Below are 24344 nucleotides of genomic sequence, written 5' to 3' on the forward strand. Positions count from 1 at the left end.
TTTGGCGCTCTCCAGAAATGTATATAGGGGTACGTTTTCAGAAAGAGGTTGACATTGAATGTGTGTGCTCTATTCCTTTGTGGACCATTTCACAGGTTTGGGGTCAGCTCTTAATGGCCAAGTGGCTGTCTGACGTTTGTGTGCTTGAGATATTGAGATATTGTTCATAATTGTACGCACACACACACACACACACACGGAAATGTTCTTATATGTATGATGCAGTTAATGATGTTATGTGAGAGTATAATTGTTGTTGTTTTGAGATTGTAAGCAGAGCAGCCTACAAACTCTTTGCGAGTGTTGAAGCTGGCTACTAATTAAACTGTAAACTATCTTCAGTAAACTTATTTTTGAATTGAATCTCTGACTCTTCATCTGACAGATTGGTCATTTTTGGGTTAAAACTGTTGGTCCGCCTACAGTACCGTCTTTTCTGACTTAGATAAATAAATCACTACTATATAATCTGCTAAACCATTTTATTCAAGTATATGAACTCATAACTTACTGTACAATACATGTTTACAAGTGCCAATACGGGTCGCAACCCAACAAACAGAATCAGACACAACAGAATATCATAATATACAGAACAATGATAGTCAGACACGAGTGCAGTGCGGTCGACATCAACAAACACCAGTGATTTATGTACAATCCCTGCATTGCTCTAGTTTTCCATACTTACTGTACATCACAGAAGACAGAGTGACGCACGTCTGCTGTCAATACACCAAAACACTAATCAGAAAGTATGATGTTTTTGGTGGAAGCCTCGCTGTGGTGACAGATGGATGAAGGACATCCAGGATCACGTCAGATTTCACACAAGATCACAGGAAAGTCCACGTGGATTCGGGGGTGATCCAATTTCACTATTCCCTGTAGATGTGAATATAAAAATACAGGGAAAACTAAATGATGTGATTCAAGATGAGCTGCCAAGAACTAATAAATGGATCAATAATTGAATTCAATTAAATATATTAGCAAAATTCATGTTTAGATGAAAGACGAATCAAAAACGTTTTAATGAAGAAAAGGAAGGTATGAATAAATGAAGGAAGAAAAGAAGGAAGTAACATTAATGAACAAAAACGGAATGAATATATGAAGGAAGGAATAATCTAAAACAATAGAAGGAAGAAATGAAAGAAAGAACAAATTAACAAGCAAAGAATAAAAGGAATTAACAAATAAATAAATAAAGGACGGAAGGAAGGAAGGAAGGAAGGAAGGAAGGAAGAATCAAAAACAATAGAAGGAAGGAATGAAAGAAGGAATAAATTAATGAACAAAGAAAAATGACTGAATGAATGAATGAATGAATGAACAAATTAATGAATATATAAAGGAAAGGAGAAAAGAAAGGAAGAAAGGAAAAAAGATGGAAGGAAGAATCAAAAATAATAGAAGGAAGCAAAGAAGGGGCAAATTAATGAGCAAAGAAAAAAGAAATGAGTGGAATGAAATTAGAATAAATTAATTAATTAAAACTAAAAGGGAAAAAGAAAGAAAGAAAGAAAAAAAGAAAGAAAGAAAGAAAAAAAAGAAAGAAAGAAAGAAAGAAAGAAAGAAAGAAAGAAAGAAAGAAAGAAAGAAAGAAAGAAAGATGGAAGGAAGAATCAAGAAACAATAGAAGGAAGGAATGAATGAAAGAAGAAGCAAACTTATGAGCAAAGAAAAAAGAAATGAGTGGAATGAAAGTAGAATAAATTAATGAAGGAACGAAGGAAGGAAGAAAGAAAGAAAAAAAAAAGAGAAAGAAAGAAAGAAAGGAAGGAAGGAAGGTAGGAAGAAAGAAAGAAAGTAAAAAACAAACAAACAAACAAACAAACAAACAAACAAGCAAACAAACAAGCAAACAAAAACAACAGAAGGAAGGAATTAAAGAAGGAACAATTTAATGAACAAAGAAAAAGAATGAAGAAAGCAAGGAAGGAGCAAAAACAATAGAAGGAAAGAAAAAACATAAAATAAAATAGAAGAAAATAATATTTCAATATTTAATATTTCAATAGAAGAAAGAAGAAACAGATTAATGAAGAAAGAAAAAAGGAATAAATGAAAGCAAAATGAAGGAAGGAACAAATGACGGAAGCAAGGAAAAAACAAAACAATAGAAGGAAGAAATGAAAGAAAGAACAAGTTATTGAACAAATAAAAAAGGAAGGAAGGAAAGAAGGGAGGAAGGAACAAAAAAATAGAAGGAATGAAAGAAGAAACAAATTAATTAACAATTTTGTGGTCAAAAAATAATGAACAAAGAAATAAGAAATGAATGACTGAATTATTGACTGAATGAACGAACGAACGAATGAATGAATGAAGGAAGGAACAAATTAATGAACTAAGAAAAAAGAATTGGATGAACGAATGAAGGAAGGAAGGAAGGAAGGAAGGAGGGAAGGGAGGAAAGAACGAACAAATTATTAAACAAAGGAAAAAAGGAATGAATGAAGAAAGGAATGACCGGAAGGAAGGAAAGACATGTATGGAAAAAGGAACAAATCGACAATGAATGAAACAAGTAGAAAGAAACAAACACAATAGAAGGAAGGAGTGAAAGAACAAACAAATTAACGAGCAAAGAAAAAAGGAATATGCCGCAAAGTAGACAAAAATCAAGCTGTAAAGCATTATGGCTATGACATAAATTAGACCTACTAGTTATTAAAAAAACAAGCCCTTAAAGAGACAGTTCACACAAAACTAAAATTGTGATCATTTACTCCACTTGGAATTTAAACACAAAGTAAAAACTGTCATTGTTTTGTGTTCAGAAGAAGAAAATAATACGTTTAGAACCACTCGAATGTGAGAAAATGGTGAGGAAATGTCCATTTTTAGATGAAATATTCCTTTAAATACAGTTATCACATTCAACTGGAACTATAAGATCACACCTTCAAATTATTCTGCACGTTTCAGTGTAAATTCTGTATAAATATATCCACATAACTGAATCCGAATCACTATATCTCACCTGAGGTATAAGGTTTTTCTGAATTCTCTTCAGCTTTGCTTTCTTTCTGCCGTTCTTGGTCACCACAGTCTCCTCATAAAACTCATGAGCCAGATCTCCATCTTCATCAAAATACAAGGAGCTGCAGCAACAAACAGACGCATGAATGTCACAAATAAAAGAAATGTTGCTAACACTTTTTAAAAAATGTTGGTAATGTATTTACTAACATGAACTAAGTATCTAGTTCAGCATTTATTAATTATAGTTCAACATTTATTACCACACAGCGGTCTGAAATACTTGATTATTATTGGTCAGTCGTGACATTCCAAGGTATATCATCCTGAGATAACAACCGCTAAATAAAAAAGGCTCATCCTGGAACTTCAAATCCCGGTTTTTGACTGTTTGGCGCCATCTTGTGAATGAATAATATTCAGCTAGTTTCATTTATGTCAGGTTTGCATTTTTGACTGTTTGGCGCCATCTTGTGAATGAATAATATTCAGCTAGTTTCATTTATGTCAGCTTTGCATTTTTGACTGTTTGGCGCCATCTTGTGTCTGAATAATGCGCAAGCTACAGCTGTTTTCGTTTCTGTCAGCTTTGCATTAATTTAATTAAAGTATTTATAAACTATAATGGCTCAGAACAGTGTTTTGTGTCTACTTTTTTATGTTTTGTGGAAAGTAACCGTGTAATAAACGAGATAAAGTACACCCAGGGGTGCGTATCCCAAACATCGACATAACTCGGGGCTGAACTATTATAGTACGATGCAGAATTTGGGAAAAGAACGATGTAGTGAGGAGTGTTTCCTAAAACCGTAGTTGCTTTGTCGCAGATCTATCATTTGAACCACGTTAGTTATAACGTAAAACGCCCATAATAAACAGGGCGGAGTAACAACTTCTTTAGAAAAAAAAAAAATCACAACTTTTGTACAAATTATATTGTTTTACAGGTACACACGTTTATTTTATTTTTTTAATCCAATACTAGGCTAGTTTTGGTAAATACATGCACTTTACATATTAACTGAAATTATTTACAAATATTATGAATTTTCCATATTGTATACTAAAACATAAAACCACTTACAAAAAGCGAACACGTATTCTAATCTCATGGGTAAATCATATAAATCGCTAATGGTTTTGATTTACAGTAGCTATTTACTAAGAAATTTAAATACATTTTTACTTCATAATAAAATTAATATTATAAAGGAAGGAAGGAAGAAAGGAGCAAAAACAATAGAAGGAAGGAAGGAAAGAAGAAACAGATTAAAGAAGAAAGAAAAAAGGAATAAATGAAAGTAAAATGAAGGAAGGAACGAATGATGGAAGCAAGGAAGAATCCAAAACAATAGAAGGAAGAAATGAAAGAAAGAACAAGTTAATGAATAAATAAAAAAGGAAGGAAAGAAAGAAGGGAGGAAGGAAGGAACAAAAACATTAGAAGGAATGAAAGAAGAAACAAATTAATGGACAATTTTGTGGTGTAATGAACAAAGAATAATGAACAAAGAAATAAGAAATGAATGACTGAATGAATGAATGAATGAAGGGAGGCAGGAAGAAAGGAAGGAAGGAAGGAAGGAAGGAAGGAAGGAAGGAAGGAAGGAAGAAAGGAACAAATTAATAAACTCTAAACAGGGCGGAGTAACAACTTCTTTAGAAAAAAAAATCATAACTTTTGTACATATTATATTGTTTTACAGGTACACACATTTATTTTATTTTTTTAATCCAATAATAGGCTAGTTTTGGTAAATACATGGTTTTAATTTACAGTAGGCTATTTACTAAGAAATTTAAATAAATTTTTACTTCATAATAAAATTATTATCATAATTAGTAGTAGTAGTCATTTTATTATTAATGTATAGTTATTAATTTACTATTATTATTATTATTATCATTATTATTATTATTATTATGTAGGATATTGTTTATTTATACATTTATTGTATTTGTACTCTTATTTATTTATTGTAAGTCTACTTTTACAACTTTGACACATTCAACCCACTGCAGAAATGTTCTAGCCATCAGGCCCATGTCAGTAGGCTACATTTCTTAAATAATAGCCTACTACAAATTAAAAGCATTAACGTCTGCTATGTTTTTTGTTTTCACAAGCTTTGGAGATGTAACATAAATTCCGCTTTTAAATAATAGGTCACCTATAGCTTTGGTCATGAGCCACGGCTGTGTTTAAAATGACATCAATGTCTTCAAAGTTTACTGCAAAGGGAGCGCAATTGTCAATATGAAGATCGCTAAAACTAAGCTGTAAAAATACATTGAAATCAAATTACACGTAAGAGAGATGACTTTAATGCTTTTTTTTACATTTCAAGTTTAAATGTTAGAAGTTTCGAAATGAATAGGGCATAGGGGGATATCTGGGAATAGAACAAAACCAGGAACTATGCTCCTACAGCTCCAGACAGGAGCGTAGCAACCAGGGGGGAGGGGGGTGTCTCTCACATTTAGAGACAGACCCTTTAGAAACAGGTGATTAATAGTTATATGAACGTATGATCTCATACAGCCCCCCCCCCACTTTTAAAATGTCCGCTACGCACCTGGCTCCAAAGGTCTAGTTGCAATTGTACAAGTTTGCAATGCAGTTTGCGAATGTTCATTGGAACACTGGACTTGGGAAATGCCAATTTTAATAGGGAAAATGCCATTATTGGGAAATAAACAAACTATGTTTGTAACAATAGAACTTGCGACCTTGGTTTTCAGAAAAGCACCTCAGGACAGTTGTTTTCAGAGAATAAAGCCCTTCAGCATACTATTATCTCAAAAACATTGCAAGAATTAGATGCTTTGTGTCCACTGAAGACTTAGAGAAACTTGTTCATGCTTTTATCAGCAGCAGGGTGGATTACTGTAACGGCCTCCTCACTGGCCTTCCCAAAAAGACAGTCAGACAGTTGCAGCTCATCCAGAACGCTGCGGCCAGAACTCTTACCTGAACCAGAAAATCAGAGCACATCACGCCTGTCCTCAGGTTTTTACGTTGGCTCCCAGTTACATTCAGAATAGATTTTAAAGTATTATTACTGGTCTAATAATCACTAAATGGTCTAGATTCTCAATACATTATAGATATGCTCACTGAATACAAACCTAGCAGATCACTCGGATCTTTAGGATCAAATAAACTAGAAATTCCAAGAGTTCAGTCAAAGCAGGGTGAATCGGCTTTCAGCTACTAACAGTGCCCCCTGTTGCTGGAATCAGCTTCCAGAAATGAACAGATGCGCTCCAACATTAGGCACATTCAAATCAAGACTGAAAACACATCTGTTTAGCTGAGCCTTTACTGAATGAGTACTGTGCTGCGTCTGACAGATCGCACTATTTTTCTCTTCCTTTTCATTCTTTTATATCACATTTTATCTGTTATATGTTTTTTTACCGTTTTTACTATTTGTTTTTTATTTCTCTTATACTTGTTTCTTTTATTCCTGTTTGTGTAAAGCACTTTGAATTGCCACTGTGTATGAAATGTGCTATATAAATAAACTTGCCTTGCCTTCAGTCTTAAACAAGAGTGCACTGTTTTGCAGTGGGCTGCAGATTATTCTGTGATAACAACCTCTTGGATGTACTTTATCCATAACCTAATCTATTATTAAAATCCAAATTTGTGCTTGTTAACATTAATTAATGCACTGTGAGTTAACAAGAACTAACAATGGAATCTTATTTTAAAGTGTTACAGAAGTCTTGACATAAATGTGCTGGATGTGTAATTAATTGAGGGCTATTACAAAGTGTAATTTAGGAACAAAACATTCTTTCTTTTTTCCTTTCATTCTTCTTTCTTTGTTTCTGTGAGATAATGACATTTAAATGCTTTATTGTTTTTGTAAATATCATTTTAGGACCACATTTTACTTTAAGGTACAATTCCCCCAGTTAATAAACCATTAACTGAGACAACTAAGACTTTTGCCTCAATAAACTCCTAATTTGCTGCTTATTAATAGTTATTAAGGTAGTAGTTAGGGTTAAGTATTAGTTAGGAATATCATGCAGAATATGCACTTTATAACTACTAATAAACAGTTAATATCTTAATAATAGCCAAGTAAAAAGCCAATAGCTAATAGTGAAAATTGGTTGTTAAACTAAAATGTTCCTATTTCTCTTCCTACGTAATAAAACTGAAATAAACAATATTCATACTGAAGGTGATTATTAACCTTGATAATCACAGGTTTTCCTCACATGTTCTGAACTATTTTAATATCACAACACAGTATTTACCTTCTCCTTGTGAAAACAAATGGTGTGGCATTCTTGGATCCTCGCAGACGTGCTAAACACTGTTCGCTGCCCTCACCGGGAGCTTCTCCTCCAGCCGCTGAGCTGGTAAAAGGCCAAACTCCTTTGGCTTTGGATCCACTGCCTCCCATTTTTATAGACAATGCATTATTCTGGAGGAGACGCACCAACCTGCAGATCAGATTCAGTCCTGAAAAACAGAGAGTGTGTGACAGACTTCAGATATAAATATAAAGTCATATGGCACTGCTTCTGGACTTGTGGTGTGGCTTCAAAGCCCTGCTGTGGTTGCACCAGCTGTCTGAACTCTATGGTTTGGTCTTTTTTTTATGGTTTGTAATACCTGAAGTCTAAAATGAGCTCTAAATGTGAGCAAAACTGGCTTTGGAGGATGGGAATGTTAAACCCTTGTGCACTCTTCAAATTTACTTCCTTTAGTTATGTCTGGGATGAAAACATTCACTGAATTAAACTGCTGTAAAAATGCATTTGATAAATATAAAAAAGATTTTTTTGCATAAATCTGTTATTCAGCCTCAGTCCTAATCAAAACTATTGAATGTTTTTTAAAAGTACAGGATTTTAACTCGTTAATTTTTAAGTTCACAAATGTTGTCACCAATTTTGTGGGAAAAAAACACACAAAATTACGTATTTTCAATATAAAAAGCAATTGCGGACTGCATTTTTTTAACCATTTATCAAAGTCTTGTACATTTGAACGATTAGTAACAACATTGGCTCTGATGCATTGTCGGATTTTTTTCATTTTGTCTACCTAATTTACTGTTGGTGGCTGTTTTGCCCCATTGACTTCCATTATAACCACATTTGATGGTGCATAAATACACAATCTTTGTTTTTATTTACTTCATGTAGTTCTGAGAGCTGAAATATTTGATTATTTCATGCATGCATATCATGCATATTTGATTTTCTCAGACACATCAAGGTAAGTGCGTAAAGGTCACACTCACACACTCACAGACACACTTTATTTTGCTGTTATACTACATAAAAATTCAGAAATGTTTTTTTGCACATGGCTATCTAAAGTGTTCATGATGCCAACTGATGATTAGCAGTGAAAATTACAAATTTGACCTCTTCCCAACAGGTAAAACCACCAACAATCAAAAATGCATGATTATATGGTGTCATGTTTTTGTAATAAAAAAAATGTGGTTATAATGGAAGTCAATGTGGGCAAAAACGTCCACCAACAGTAATTTAGGGAGAAAAAAACCCAAATCAGTGATTTGTCAATTAAAGTGTTAAAATCCTCTAATTTTCTAAGCAGTTTAGTAGTTTTAATCAGGACTGAGGTTGATTAACAGATTTAAAAGAAAAATAAAAAAATATTTAATATATATATTTATCTGATGGATTTTTAAAGCAGTTTAATTTACTGGATGTTTTCATCCGTAACATAACAAAAGGGTAGTACATATGCCCGGAGTGTTTTGTTGAGTTTTTTTTTTTAAATCTCAAAAAAGACTTGGCTATACATAAACAAACAATAACAATAAAATAATAAACATTTTATTGTACATTTTTTTAACCATGTACTATTTAATTTTTTTTCTAACAAAATAATTTGTTAATTTTAATAATACACAATCATATCATAGCCTTTTTTAAACCATATGTTTACCTACTAAAATGTCACTGAATGTAACAATAGTTTATACACCAAAAAATCCAGTCATAATTAAAACAAGAATATTTAATGACATATTATAATAATCTACTTAAGAAATAGTACACCAAAATCTCAGTTATTTTAAATCTTTTGATTGTCTTCATGTAGTCAGCAAAGTTTAAATCATTGGAAGTAAATAAAATGTAATAGGCCTATATTAATATTATATTACATATAATATGTAATAAATTTAGATATTTTATTAAATACATGTCTGAATGCTTTCAAATATATATTATTTAGACATATACATACATATTTTATTCGTTATTATGACAGAAGCGTTGGCAACAGTCTCCAAACACAGAGATTTTACTGGTTAAAACTGTAATCCCAGTTGGTTAAAGCTGTAATCCCAGTTAGTTAGCAGACTAGCTCCTTACCTTTGGCCAAACTCTATACTCACGGCTAAACACTGTTTTACAGATGTCTGACATTCTGACATCTGACATATATAAATAAATACAGCAGTTTTCCCTTTTCAAAACGTTACTGACTCGCACTGTTAAGGCAGAATGTTCTAGAGTTGCTTGCAATGAAAACAAGACAGAATCCATTCACAGCCATTCAACACGCAAGAAAACACGACTTTCGCGCATTTCAACTCATCGGTTCGATCAGGTTTCATGACAGAAAACATTCAAATAAAGGACAAAGTGAAACGCTTACATACAGATCACGTAAAGCTCATTGTTTTGAATATTCCAGTCTGCTGTCTCCATGCGCAATGACGTGGTTTGCCAACGTCACATTCCCGCGCCGCCTAACTGAAACGAGAGGAGCTCGTTCTTTAATATTTCTTCGTTTTAATGTTCACGTATTAACATTACGATTATTATTTCAATTATAAATGTATTTGTAATCTATCTATCTATCTATCTATCTATCTATCTATCTATCTATCTATCTATCTATCTATCTATCTATCTATCTATCTATCTATCTATCTATCTATCTATCTATCTATCACTTTAGTTTAAATATAAATTTCCATTGTTAATTACTAGCTTATTACCAGTTTAAGATATTGGCTGTTTAGTAGTACAGTTGGCTTCTTGATATCATTAACCCAACTACAGATGCATCCCAAATTGCATACTTATGCACTATTCTATGCCATTTTGTGTTTATGTAGCTACAAGTTATTATAGCCTATTATATTATAATATATTATATCCTACATCTATCTATCTATCTATCTATCTATCTATCTATCTATCTATCTATCTATCTATCTATCTATCTATCTATCTATCTATCTATCTATCTATCTATCTGTCTGTCTGTCTATCTGTCTGTTTGTCCGTTTATGCAGCTACAAGTTATTATAGCCTATTATATTAGAATATATCCTATATCCCATCTATCTATCTATCTATCTATCTATCTATCTATCTATCTATCTAGCTGTCTGTCTGTCTGTCTGTCTGTCTGTCTGTCTGTCTGTCTGCTTGTCTGTCTGACTGTCTGTCTGTCTGTCTGTCTGTCTGTCTGTCTATCTATCTATCTTTTAAATATCAATTTCCACTGTTAATTACAAGCTTATTACCAGTTTAAGTGATTGGCCACTTAGTAGTACTACTTGGCTACTTGACATCATAAACCCAACTACAGATGTGTCCCAAATCGCATACTTATGCACTATTCTATGCCATTTTGTGTTTATGTAACTACATGTACATATGTTATTATAGCCTATTATATTATAATATATTATATCCTACATCTATCTATCTATCTATCTATCTATCTATCTATCTATCTATCTATCTATCTATCTATCTATCTATCTATCTATCTATCTATCTATCTATCTATCACTTTAGTTTATCTATCTATCTATCTATCTATCTATCTATCTATCTATCTATCTATCTATCTATCTATCTATCTATCTATCTATCTATCTATCTATCTATCTATCTATCTATCTATCTATCTATCTATCTATCTATCTATCTATCTATCTATCTATCTATCCCATTGTTAATAACTGGCTTATTAATGCTTATTATTAAGATAATGGCTGTTTATTAGTAGGCTACTTACATCCCTAATCATAAACCCAACTACTACCTATATTACAGTTACGCTTTGGTGCATTTCTCACAACACTACTTACATTTGCACAACAGTTTGTTTGCACAATGCATTTCTCAAAACAATTAGTACAAACTGCAAAACCTAGTTGATAACCTGCAAATGCGTGTCACTTGCTCAAACTGGATAGCTCTTTCCTCAAAAGCAAGTATTCATGTCAATGAAAGTGTCAGTGTCATCTAGATGAAGAGTCCTGACACCAAGATAGTCAAGATAGTGTTTTCATTATGACAGATTACTCTGCTCATTTTTTCCAAAAGTCAGATTTTGGTGACACATCCTGAAAATGTTCAAGACAGCACTATATACTATTTGCACAGCCATTTGAAAATACAGTAAAGTCAGACATCACTGCATTTAGTGAGGTATCTGAGTACAAGACACTGAATATGTATGTTTCACATTTTTACTGCATTTGCTCTGTGCAATTCTAATTTTCTAATTTATTCACAGCACTGTGCAAAAGAATAAACACACCCTTATTTACAACAAACATATGTTGTAGGTTCAGTTCCAATATGTACTGCAATATTGTTTACAGTTGTGCACAGCTCTAGCCAAAGAGAGTTTACTCTTTGGCTAGAGCTGTGCACAACTGTAAACAATATTGCAGTACATATTGGAACTGAACCTACAACATACACAGGTCTGTAAATCATTCATGAAATTGTTCAGTTTAGAAGACATTTTCAGAAAAAAAAAAAAGATTTAAAATATTTTATAAAATTAGCTTGACAGATTTTGATAACTAGTTCAACATTTGTGTGTGTAAAGACTCAAGTAATGAAATGAGGATTGTTATTTGTATATGGAATGACTATTCAGCATTCACAAGTTTAGTTCATTTTGACTGACATGACATAAGCAAATGATAATGTTATAAAACAGCAGAGAGTTGTATGACAGCAGTTGATGCATGTCCAAAAGCATTCTCAATTTGTTGGAAGGAATGAGAAACTGCTGCTTTGATGTGCACAACTGACTAAATGTTTTGAGAAATGCATTAACTGTTGTGCAAATGTAAATAGTGTGAGAAATGCACCAAAGCCACTGAGAAAAACTGTAATAAGCAGCAAATTAGTACTTTATTAAGCTAAAAGTTTTATAAGTTAATAGTCTGTTAAAAGCTAGAATTGTTCCTTAAAATAGAGCAACTTTTTAATATATTTATGTTTTTAAGATGTAGCACGTGTTTTATTTTTGGATTATGTGCATGTATTATATTATATTACATTAGCGTATAATGTATTATAGCCTATTTATTTTCTTTTCGGCTTTGTCCCTTTATTAATCTGGGGTCGCCACAGCGGAATGAACCGCCAACTTATCCAGCATATGTTTTACACAGCAGATGCCCTTCCAGCTGCAACTAATCACTGGGAAACACTCATACACTCTATCACACACATTTGCTATGGCCAATTTAGCTTACCCAATTCACCTGTACCACATGTTTTGGACTGTAGAACATGCAAACTCCACACAGAAATGCCAGCTGACCCAGCCCGATGGTGCAGTGGGTAGCACAATCGCCTCACAGCAAGAAGGTTGCTGGTTCAAGCCCCGGCTGGGTCAGTTGGCATTTCTGTGTGGAGTTTGCATGTTCTCCCCGTGTTGGTGTGGGTTTCCTCCGGGTGCTCCAGTTTCCCCCACAGTCCAAAGACATGCACTATAGGTTAATTGATTAAGCTAAATGTTATGTATGAGCGTGAATGCAAGAGTGCCTTGGTGTTTCCCAGTGCTGGGTTGCAGCTGGAAGGGCATACACTGCATAAAACATATGCTGGATAAATTGGTGGTTCATTCCGCTGTATGTGGCGACCCCTGATTAATAAAGGGATTAAGCCGAAGGAAAATGAATGAATGAATATTTAGGGCTGGGAAAAGTCTAATTGCAATTAATCGCATCCAAAATAAAAGTTAGGTTTGACGTAATATAGACATATGTGTGTGTGCTGTGTATATTTATTATGTATATATAAATACACACATGCATGCATATTTTTGAGAAAAATAAAATGAATATTTAGATATAAAATATATATGTATATGATACAAATTATATAAAAATGTAAATATTTATGTAACAAAATAGTTTAAAATATTTATGTTTATGTGTATCACATATACGTACATACCAAATAAAAATAATACACATATATATAAGGTCAAAACAAACTTTTATTTTGGATGTGTTTAATCAAGATTAAGATCTTTGCTCAGCACTAATATTATATTATATTATATTATATTATATTATATTATATTATATTATATTATATTATATTATATTATATTATATTATATTATATTATATTATATCATATCTTATCATATCATATCTTATCTAATCATATTATATCATATCTTATTATATTATATTATATTATATTATATTATATTATATTATATTATATTTTATTATATTATATTATATTATATTATATTATATTATATTATATTATATTACATTATATTATATTATATTATATCATATCTTATTATATTTTATTATATTATATTATATTATATTATATTATATTATATTATATTATATTATATTATATTATATTATATTATATCATATCTTATTATATTATATTATATTATATTATATTATATTATATCTTATTATATTATATCATATCATATCATATCTTATTATATTATTTTATATTATATTATATTATATTATATCATATATTATATTATATTATATTATATTATATTATATTATATTATATTATATTATATTATATTACATTATATTATTTGTATTATATTATATTATATTATATTATATTATATTATATTATATTATATTATATTATATCATATATTATATTATATTATATTATATTATATTATATTATATCATATTATATTATATTATATTATATTATATTATGAAGGGCATCCAAGATTAAATCATGTGCTGGATAAGTTGGTGGTTCATTCCGCTGCGGCGACCTCTGATTAATAAAGGGACTAAGCCTAAAAAGAAAATGAAGAGTGGATGAATATTATATTATCGGCTATATCTGTCCATTTTATCTATCTATCTATCTATCTATCTATCTATCTATCTATCTATCTATCTATCTATCTATCTATCTATCTATCTATCTATCTCTCTATCTATCTATCTATCTGTCTGTCTGTCTATCTATCTTGTTTCTTGATTTGTTTTTGTTATTTTAAATAATAGATTGATTGTGAAACCATTCGTCTATTCTATTCTATTCTATTCTATTCTATTCTATTCTATTCTATTCTATTCTATTCTATTCTATTCTATTAAAGAGCTTAAATACCCCATGATCCCTGAAGTTGTTTTGTACTTGGCGCCGCTAATTTGTCAGCGCCAGTGTATAGAGTATGCAGCAGCAGCATATGGCCCCGTGAGATCCGCCTCTCTTCCCATCAACCTGCGGCTCATCCTGCTTTTCCATTGGCCTTTTATTCCACAGACAGACTGCTATTCCTGAACTCGCCGTAATCGCATCTATCCCGAGTGTCCCTCGACAGGATCGGAGCTGACAGAGTTAATTTCGCTCCTTTAGCACCCGCGGACGTCGATTTGCCTCGGAATTAAGACGGTGGTTTATTGGTAGACGGTCGGTTGCGCTTTAATTCAACCGGGCGACATCGTGCGGGAGGTGGAGCCGCCGAACAGAACAGCGCGCGCAGCACATTATTATTATTCCTCGTAAGTGCATGTAAGTCAGTGTTTCGTCTTGTGTTAAATGAATGCACGAGGGCTGTAATGCTCATTTGCACGTCCGCCTTTAAAGTGGAGCTCACGCTATATGGCTTCCATACAGATTTATCGTTGCATAACCTATTGAGCGCCTCGCCTGCCTGTGCATGATCAACATCAGAGTGATTCAGAAGGGCTACCAGCGTGAATTAGCCAACTTTGAAACTTGATTATGCATTATTTTGATGTCTTTCATTGTTTTGAAGTGTATTAAATTTCACCATTTAGCATTGCATTTATAGTTTTAGGAATGTGTTTATAATCATGAGCTATTAAACCTATGTTTAGGTAGCAATAAGAAGTGAGATAGAAATATTAAATATTGCATATCATAATCAGCTGTTTAATTGATTCCACCTGTTTTTAAACAGACTACAATCATGAGTGATTCAGAAAAACAAACCGTCTCCCTTAAGGACAAGGATGGAGTGGAGAAAAGAGGACGCGGAAGACCAAGGAAGCATCCTAAGGTATATAAAACAATTGCATTATCTGTGATCAGATATTATTGATCACCGAGCAATCATTTAATGCATAAAAATATGCATCCTCAGTTTAGTATCACATTACAGAGGTAACATCTTAAAGGGATAGTTCACCCAAAAAATAATATTTATTCACTATTTACTCTCTTTTTAAACCTTTATGAGTTTCTTTCTTCTGTTAAACACGAATGATGACATTTTAAAGAAAGCCAGAAACCAGTAACCATTGACTTCCATAGAAAAAATTTGAATGGAAGTCAATGGTTACAGGTTTCCAGCTTTCTGTAAAAGACATTTCTTTGTGTTTAACTGAAGAAAGAAACTCATAAAGCTTTGAAACAAGGGAAAGGAGAGTAAATGAAGACAGAATTTTCCTTTTTGAGTGACCTGTCTCTTTAATAAACATGTTTTCTTTTAGGAATCCAGTGGGTCACCGAGTGCGAAAAAACCAAGAGGACGACCAAAAGGCAGCAAAAACAAAGGCCCATCCAAGAGAGTGAGCAGTATTGCTTTTAATTAACTCACACTATGATTAATTAGGCTCTTTGTGTGATCATGGCATAGCCGTGAGTATGGATATAAATATAGACTCACTGTTTTTTTTCTCACTATTGCCTGGTAGTACAACACAGCTGTCTCAGGTTTGCAAACACACAGAGACATATGCATTATTAATTTTGTATAGTGTATGCAGGTTTTTTAGTTGACGGCTCATCCGCTGGCTAAATGCAGGTGACCCGCTGTTAGCCACTTAGCCCTGAGCAAAGCACTGTCAGCTCCTGCCTCAAGAGTTCTCCATGAACTCAATGCCCCCTCCATCTGTTGTTATGTGCAGAAAGAGGCTCCCTCTGCTGGTGCACTTTGCCTTGCATTGCGATTGGTCTGTGAAAATGCTGTGGGGAGGGGGACAAAAATCACCCATTATATCCAATGGCTTAGCCTGAGAGGGTCAATTGCATGCAGTTTAATGACATGTTTTTTTATTTTTTTTTTTATTATAGGTTTTGCAGACATAAAAAACAAAGAACAGAGAGACAAACCCATCATGTAACAATAAATCTGTGCAAAAATGTCAAATAAAGCATGAAACCATTGAAAATGGTGACATATATGACTTAAAACGGACTGGATGTAAATAAAAAAACAACAACTTACAAATCTTCAGAAATTAAAGGACATTATTAGTCTTTTTGTTGTGTTAGAAAAAAAATCCCACATTTTATTAAATTTTGCAGAGTTCCTAGAGGTAGCATATCTAAATCTTTCCAAATGTAAAGTATAGGTGAGTCCAAGAAGTCAGTCAGAAAAGAGAAGCCTAACATTTTTCTTCCAGAAACAAAGGATAACTTTCTTAGTCATGCTTTTGCTATACTGGGGTGCCTTTCCCAAAACCATCGTTAGCCAACTATAAGGTTGCAAGTTGCGTCGTTACAAACATAGTTTGTTGATTTGGCGTTTCCCAAATCCATCATTATAACGAACATTCGCAAACTGCGTTGCAAATTTGTGCACTTGCAACTACACCTCTGGAGCTGTAGTTAGAAACATGGCTGTTCTATTCCCACTTATCCCCCCTATGCCCTATTCATTTCAAGAGTTCACACTTAGCTGATAATCAATAAAGCGTATTTGGCATGCTGTCCCAGGAGAGAGCCCTGAGCTCGTAATATCCTCGAGCCCGGGGCTCCCTCCCGTTAGAAGGGCGAGAGGGGAGTTCGAGCCCAGGTAGGTCTCGAGAACTCCCCTGCTTGTCGCCGCGTGAGAAGTGTAAACTAGGGTTGTTTTCGGTGATAATTTGGTTTAATCTATTGCTATGGTATATGTTTTTGGACGGTGGGAGGAAACCGGGGGACCCGGGGGAAACCCACGCGAACACGGGGAGAACATGCAAACTCCGCACAGAAACACCAACCAGCCTGATAAGAGGCTGGACCAGCGGTGTTCCTGCTGCGAGGCAACAGCGCCAGCCACTGGGCCACCGTGTCGCCCTATCGGAAAAAAGAGGGAGGAAGTAGGGGTGGAAGGAGGGGGAAGCTTCAAGACGAAGATAACTGGAGTGAAAAACTCTGGTTATTTATAATGCTTCCGTAATCATCTAATGGGTCAGATTACGGAGCTAATTAGGAGCCAGCCGTGTTGCTCATAAGCACGTGATCCTCTCGAAATTAGTTCATAAATAAACCACACTTAGAACATTCTAACATTTAAACTTGGAATGGTTTAAAATATTAAAGCATTAAAGTCATCACTCTTAGGTGTAATCTGCTTTTAAACTATTTTTACAGTTCAGTTTTAGCAATCTTCATGTTTACAATTGCGATCCCTTCGCAGTGCACTTTGAAAACGTTGATGTCATTTTGAACACTGCCTCATGGCGAAAGCTGTAAGTGACCTAATATTTAAAAGCGGAATTTATGTTACGTCTCCAAAGCTTGTGAAAACAAACAACATAGCAGACGTTAATGCTTTTAATTTATAGTAGGTTATTTATTAAGTGTCTGTACTGTATATGACATGGGCCTTTTGGTTAGAACATTTCTGCAGTGGTTTGCATGTGTCAAACTGTAAAAGTAGACTTTTAAAAAAATAAATAAAGATATTCTATTTAATAACAGTAATAATAATGATAATAATAATGATAATAATAATCGTCATCATCATTAATATTATTAATATTATTATTAAAGTAGGATTTTTTTTTCATTTCCTAATAAATAATAAATATTAAATTTCATTTCTTAACAAATAGCCTCATTATTTATTTATTTATATGATTTATATATGATATTAGAATACGTGTTCGCTTTTGTAAGTGATTTTATGTTAATTTAGAATATAATATGTGATGTTCTCAATAATATTTGTAAAGGAAACACAGGCCCTATACAGTATGTGCCATTTACATCTATTTGAATTAATATGGAAAGCGAGTGCATGTTTTTAGCAAAACTAATTTTGGATTTTATTTTATATGCGTGTGTGTGTAAAACAATATAATCTGCACAAAGAAATGATGGGGTTCTTCTCTAAAGAAGTTACTCCACTCCGTTTAGAGCATCATTATGGGCGTTTAGTATAACTAACGTGGTTCAAGCGATGGATCTGCGACAGAGAAACTACGGGTTTTGGGAAACACTTGTCACTACATCGATCTTTTTGCAACCGATGCATCATACTATGATAGTTCAGCTGCAAGTTACGTTGTTGTTTGGGAAACGCACCCCTGTGCAAGTAACCTTACATTTTGGTCGAGAGTCTCCAGAAATCTGACCAACCAAAAATTGCTATCATTGGCTCAGGGAGCAAAACACAATAGCAAAAACCTGAAATATTTCTAAGCAAAAACTTTATTGTGCTAATATGTGCTAATGTCCCCTCTGCAGCTTTACACTTGTCGCATGTGGTGGAAATAGACAGATAAATTTTACTAAGCTTTGTTTTAAAATAGTAAAGTCTGTGTAATACTATTTACTGAATAAGGTTGTGCCTAGAATGTATGGAACATGAATAAATGACATGATTTTTGAGGCTTGAATAACTTATTTATTTTGTTGTTTAATAGAAATCATCAGCCTCTGGCCGCAAAGCGAAGGGAAAGCCTAAGAAAGAGGTAGGTTTTAAAATGTTTAAGTTCTCCTGGGGAACACGGATTGAGATATTTTTGATATTTGCACATGAATGTGACATAAACGTGGCTTAAGGGTCAATAAATTAGTTTTCCACTGATGTATTGTTTGTTAATATAGGCTAATATTTGGCTAAGATACAGCTATTTGAAAATCTGGAATCTGAGGGTTAAAAAAATCACCCTTGAAGCTGTCCAAATTACATTTTTAGCAATGCATTACTAATACAAAATTGAGATTTTAATATACTTAAAAATATCTAATTAATTAAAAAAAAATAAAAATAAATAAAAATAATTAATAATAATAAAAGTAATAAAAAATATATAACAAAATATATTTATTTACTAACCTGATTTTTACTTAATGTTCTAAAATTACTTAATACTTACTTAATATTCTTAAATTACTTAACAGCCATCCAACACAATTAGGTGCATGAACCAATGAAGTATAAAGCTTTAAATTAAAAAATATTGTTTTTTAGAGTAAAGACTATGCAGACTATTATTTGACATGGTTATTCAGTTGTGTACCTGAATACTGTTAGACCCACCTTAAATAAAATTAAGCAATATTTATTTTATTTATATGTTTGTTCTGATGTAGTTATCTTGGGTTGTAAAATATTGCATGCAGATTCGTTTCCTTTTTAAAATCAACCCAGTCATTCTAATATGATGAACATTTTATAAATAAAGCTACATCATAGTCATCTGGTCGCAATTTTCATAGCATAAAATATAGTATTGTATATTATCATGCTGTCCTTATTCTTTTCCAGCAAAAAACAGCTCCTGTCCTACCTAAAATGCACTGATCAAAGCCCAGATCTTATGAAATGTCTTATGAGTTTAAAATATTAACATATTGCCACCTAAAGTATAAACGACAGCCTAGCCAACAGTAAGGATGACAGTATAGACGACAGCATAGATGACAGTAAGGATGACAGTATAGATGACAGCATAGACAACAGTAAGGATGACTGTATAAACAACAGCATAGACAACAGTAAGGATGGTAGTATAAACAACAGCATAGATGACAGTAAGGATGATAGTATCGACGACAGAACAGACGACTATAAGGACGACAGCATATACATTGGTAAGGATGACAGTAAATATGAATAGACAACAATAAGGACAACAGATCAGATGACAGAATACCCCATAGAATATGACAGTACATAACACTGAAAAACTGACAGGACAAAAGATTAAGACGACATCTACAGACAACATGTACGTCAACAATGCTGATTTTCCTGAACATGCGGGCAATGAGAGTAGACGAAGACAAATGTGAAGTACAAAGCAGAGAGCAGGCATGGGAATTTTGGCACAAATGGAACCCCATAATTCTCTGCACCTACTGAGTCAGTAAAGATTTTTTCCCATACGGCATGCAAAATCAAACTCTATTATAACTACAGTTTTCCAGCAGTTCATAATCGCATTCAATATCTCGTTTGTCACTGTGGACATGCTTAAACTACAGTTAAAGTCAACAAATTAAAAATGAAACTCCAGAGGAAATGTGGATAGTGTGATGACGCAATGGCGTTAATCGAATTATGTGTTATAACATGTAAAACGTGATCATGAAAGGAACATTCAAAACGCAACTCATGAAAACACCTTAATCATATTATTGTCTTACTCAGATTAAGGCAAATAATTTGATTAATGATGTCCATGTAAACTGGTGATTATGGTAAGAGGTGTTACAAAGTTTTAAAATGCTTGAGGTGTTTGGACAATCACAACATACTGGGCCAGCTAGCCAATCAGCACTTCGGGAAGGCGGGGCTTTATAGGAACCAAACCATTTTACTAAAACTGAAAAATATGGTCTCTTTAAAGGGAAAGTTCACCCAAAAATGAAAAATATGTTGTCTTTATAGGGATAGTTCACCCAAAAATGAAAAATATGGTCTCTTTAAGGGGATAGTTCACCCAAAAATGAAAAATATGGTCTCTTTAAAAGGAAAGTTCACCCAAAAATGAGAAATATGGTGTCTTTACAGGGATAGTTCACCCAAAAATGAAAAATATGGTCTCTTCAAAGGGATAGATAACCCAAAAATGAAAAATATGGTCTCTTTAAGGGGATAGCACACGCAAAAATGAAAAATATGGTATCTTTAAAGGGAAAGTTCACCCAAAAATGAGAAATATGGTGTCTTTATAGGGATAGTTCACTCAAAAATGAAAAATATGGTCTCTTTAAGGGGATAGTTCACCCAAAAATGAAAAATATGGTCTCTTTAAAAGGAAAGTTCACCCAAAAATGAGAAATATGGTGTCTTTACAGGGATAGTTCACCCAAAAATGAAAAATATGGTCTCTTCAAAGGGATAGATAACCCAAAAATGAAAAATATGGTCTCTTTAAGGGGATAGCACACGCAAAAATGAAAAATATGGTATCTTTAAGGGGATAGTTCACCCAAAAATGAAAAGTATGGTATCTTTAAGGGGATAGTTCACTCAAAAATGAAAAATATGGTATCTTTAAGGGGATAGTTCACCCAAAAATGAAAAATATGGTCTCTTTAAAGGGATAGTTCACCCAAAAATGAGAAATATGGTGTCTTTTTAGGGATAGTTCACCCAAAAATGAAAAATATGGTCTGTTTAAAAGGAAAGTTCACCCGAAATGAGAAATATGGTGTCTTTACAGGGATAGTTCACCCAAAAATGAGAAATATGGTCTCTTTAAGGGAATAGTTCACGCAAAAATGAAAAATATGGTATCTTTAAGGGGATAGTTCACCCAAAAATGAAAAATATAGTCTCTTTAAAGGGATAGTTCACCCAAAAATGAGAAATATGGTGTCTTTTTAGGGATAGTTCACCCAAAAATGAAAAATATGGTCTCTTTAAGGGGATAGTTCACCCAAAAATGAGAAATATGGTGTCTTTATAGGGATAGTTCACCCAAAAATGAGAAATATGGTCTCTTTAAGGGGATAGTTCACCCAAAAATGAAAAATATGGTCTCTTTAAGGGGATAGTTCACCCAAAAATGAAAAATATGGTCTCTTTAAGGGGATAGTTCACCCAAAAATGAAAAATATGGTCTCTTTATAGGGATAGTTCACCCAAAAATGAGAAATATGGTGTCTTTTTAGGGATAGTTTACCCAAAAATGAAAAATATGGTCTCTTTAAGGGGAAAGTTCACCCAAAAATGAGAAATATGGTGTTTTTTTTAGGGATAGTTCACCCAAAAATGAAATATATAGTCTCTTTAAAGGGATAGTTCACCCAAAAATGAAAAATATGGTCTCTTTAAGGGGATAGTTCACCCAAAAATGAAAAATATGGTCTCTTTAAGGGGATAGTTCACCCAAAAATAAAAAAATATGGTCTCTTTAAGGGGATGGTTCACCCAAAAATGTGAAATATGGTGTCTTTTTAGGGATAGTTCACCCAAAAATGAAAAATATGGTCTCTTTAAAGGGATAGTTCCCAGAAAAAATGAAAAATATGGTCTTTTTAAAGGGATAGTTCACTCAAAAAATGAAAATGTCCTGTCCATTTACTCACTTACTTTCTTCAGTAGAACAACATTAAAGAAGATTGAACCTGTGGTCTTTGGTGATTCATGTAATGTATATGTGTATAATGTATAATAAATAATCCATATAAGTAAATGGTGGCCGTATATTTAAATTAAACATAAAAATCATACAAACAAGTCCAAATCAGTAGCCTTGGCTCCTGAGGACACACTGAGGTCTTGTGAAGCGAAACGATCTGTGTAAGAAAATGAACATTATTTACAATATTATTAGCTTTGATCCACAGATTTCAGCACATTTCTGGCTGTAATCCGATTGCTTTTGATGAAAAAAGTGCTTTCGTCATAAAAAGTGATCGGACTACAATCAGACTACATGCACCGAGAACCAGGCCGTGGATTAAAGCTCATTTTAATTACCAGCTTGAAACATTCTTTAATGTTTTACTGAAGAAAAACATCACCTACAGTGCACTGGGGTACACCGTCGCTTCCCATCCAACCTGAAAGAGCTTGAGACGTACTGCAAAGAAGAATGGGCAAAAAATCCCAAAGACAGGTGTGCCAAGCATGTGGCATCATATTCAAAAAGACTTGAATGAATACTTTCCGGATGCACTGTACATCTTGGATGATATGTGAGTACATAAACAGGAAATATTCACTTTTGGGTGAACTATCCCGTTAACATGCATTTTGTAGAATGAAACTCTTTTTAGGGGAACTGTCTCTTTAAATTTTAAGTTTCTTTTCAACTACACAGCAGAAGTGACATCATCCTGAATGATTTTAAAGGTCAAGCTACTTTGCTAAACCTATTTCAAAATGGGAGTTGGTTGTAAATGTCAAATACTCCACATGTAGGAGAGAAGCTTGCATTTATTTATCCCCAAATATTTGATCTGAACAGGAAAAGGAAAAACCTCAGGATTCATCTGATGACGCCGAAGAAGACGACGATGAAGAACAGTAACAATCTGACCGGAGCACTACCTCATATTCAACCAAACCAACAGCTGTCTGCTCTCCAACCTGTGGACAACACAGAATGTTTTTCTACAACCACAAAAGGACAGTAACCGATCCTGCATAATACATGAGCTTCATGGTATTAGATGAAATATACTGTAGAAACTACATCCACACTGCATACAATAATGTGTTTCCAGTTATTTTTATTATATATATATATATATATATATATATATATATATATATATATATATATATATATATATATATATATATATATATATATATATATATATATATATATATATACATATATATATATATACATATATATATATATATATATATATATATATATATATATATATATACATATATATATACATATATATATATATATATATATATATATATATATATATATATATATATATATATATATATATATATATATATATATATATATATATATATATATATATATATATATATATATATATACACACATACACAAATATATATAAATCTATATATTGGACTGAGGTGCTTTTCTACTAAAGCTTTGTTTGTAGTTTAGTCACTTTTGTGTCCAAGTTGTAGGATAGATTTAGATCAAGCTATAATTTAATGTGTGACATCATGGGATTAATAGTTTTCATTGAATGCATTCATTTTGAATGTAGCCAGTCAAACTACACTGTAAAAAATATCTGTAAATGAGCATTTTTCCTGTATTTTTCCCTATTTTTGATATTTTGAATTGAATTATGGGACTTTGATTATTCTTCCGACAACTTTTAACCTTGAAAAGTTTGAAAAAGTGACATTTATTACCGTTTTTAATAGGTTAAAGTGATATATTGTCTGGTTTGGTGTTGTATATTAAGCT

The 24344-nt window shown here is 32.8% G+C and overlaps 2 protein-coding genes across 4 annotated transcripts; one reads left to right on the top strand and one right to left on the bottom strand.

The window, feature by feature from the left end:
- Nucleotides 1–468: 468 nt before the first annotated feature.
- tusc2a (tumor suppressor 2, mitochondrial calcium regulator a) lies at nt 469–9729 on the bottom strand. Of its 2 annotated transcripts, none has more exons than XM_056459189.1 (4): nt 9657–9729; nt 7264–7471; nt 2990–3110; nt 469–885 (listed from the first exon to the last, which is right to left on the bottom strand). In XM_056459189.1, the coding sequence occupies exons 2-4, from the start codon at nt 7410–7412 to the stop codon at nt 820–822; spliced, it is 336 nt and encodes a 111-aa protein (XP_056315164.1). In that variant the 5' UTR covers nt 7413–7471; nt 9657–9729; the 3' UTR covers nt 469–819. The 2 variants fall into 2 exon arrangements, with proteins under 2 accessions (XP_056315164.1, XP_056315166.1); XM_056459191.1 differs by having other exon boundaries at nt 9653–9718.
- A 4749-nt stretch (nt 9730–14478) lies between these two features.
- hmga1b (high mobility group AT-hook 1b) lies at nt 14479–23648 on the top strand. 2 transcript variants are annotated; one of them, XM_056459192.1, is made up of 5 exons: nt 14479–14802; nt 15215–15313; nt 15747–15824; nt 18891–18938; nt 23394–23648. In XM_056459192.1, exons 2-5 carry the CDS (start codon nt 15224–15226, stop codon nt 23454–23456), a joined length of 279 nt encoding a protein of 92 aa, XP_056315167.1. In that variant the 5' UTR covers nt 14479–14802; nt 15215–15223; the 3' UTR covers nt 23457–23648. The 2 variants fall into 2 exon arrangements, with proteins under 2 accessions (XP_056315167.1, XP_056315168.1); XM_056459193.1 differs by having other exon boundaries at nt 14479–14792.
- Nucleotides 23649–24344: the final 696 nt, after the last annotated feature.

This window comes from Danio aesculapii, chromosome 6 (genome assembly GCF_903798145.1).
Source record: "Danio aesculapii chromosome 6, fDanAes4.1, whole genome shotgun sequence".
Lineage (NCBI taxonomy): Eukaryota > Metazoa > Chordata > Actinopteri > Cypriniformes > Danionidae > Danio > Danio aesculapii.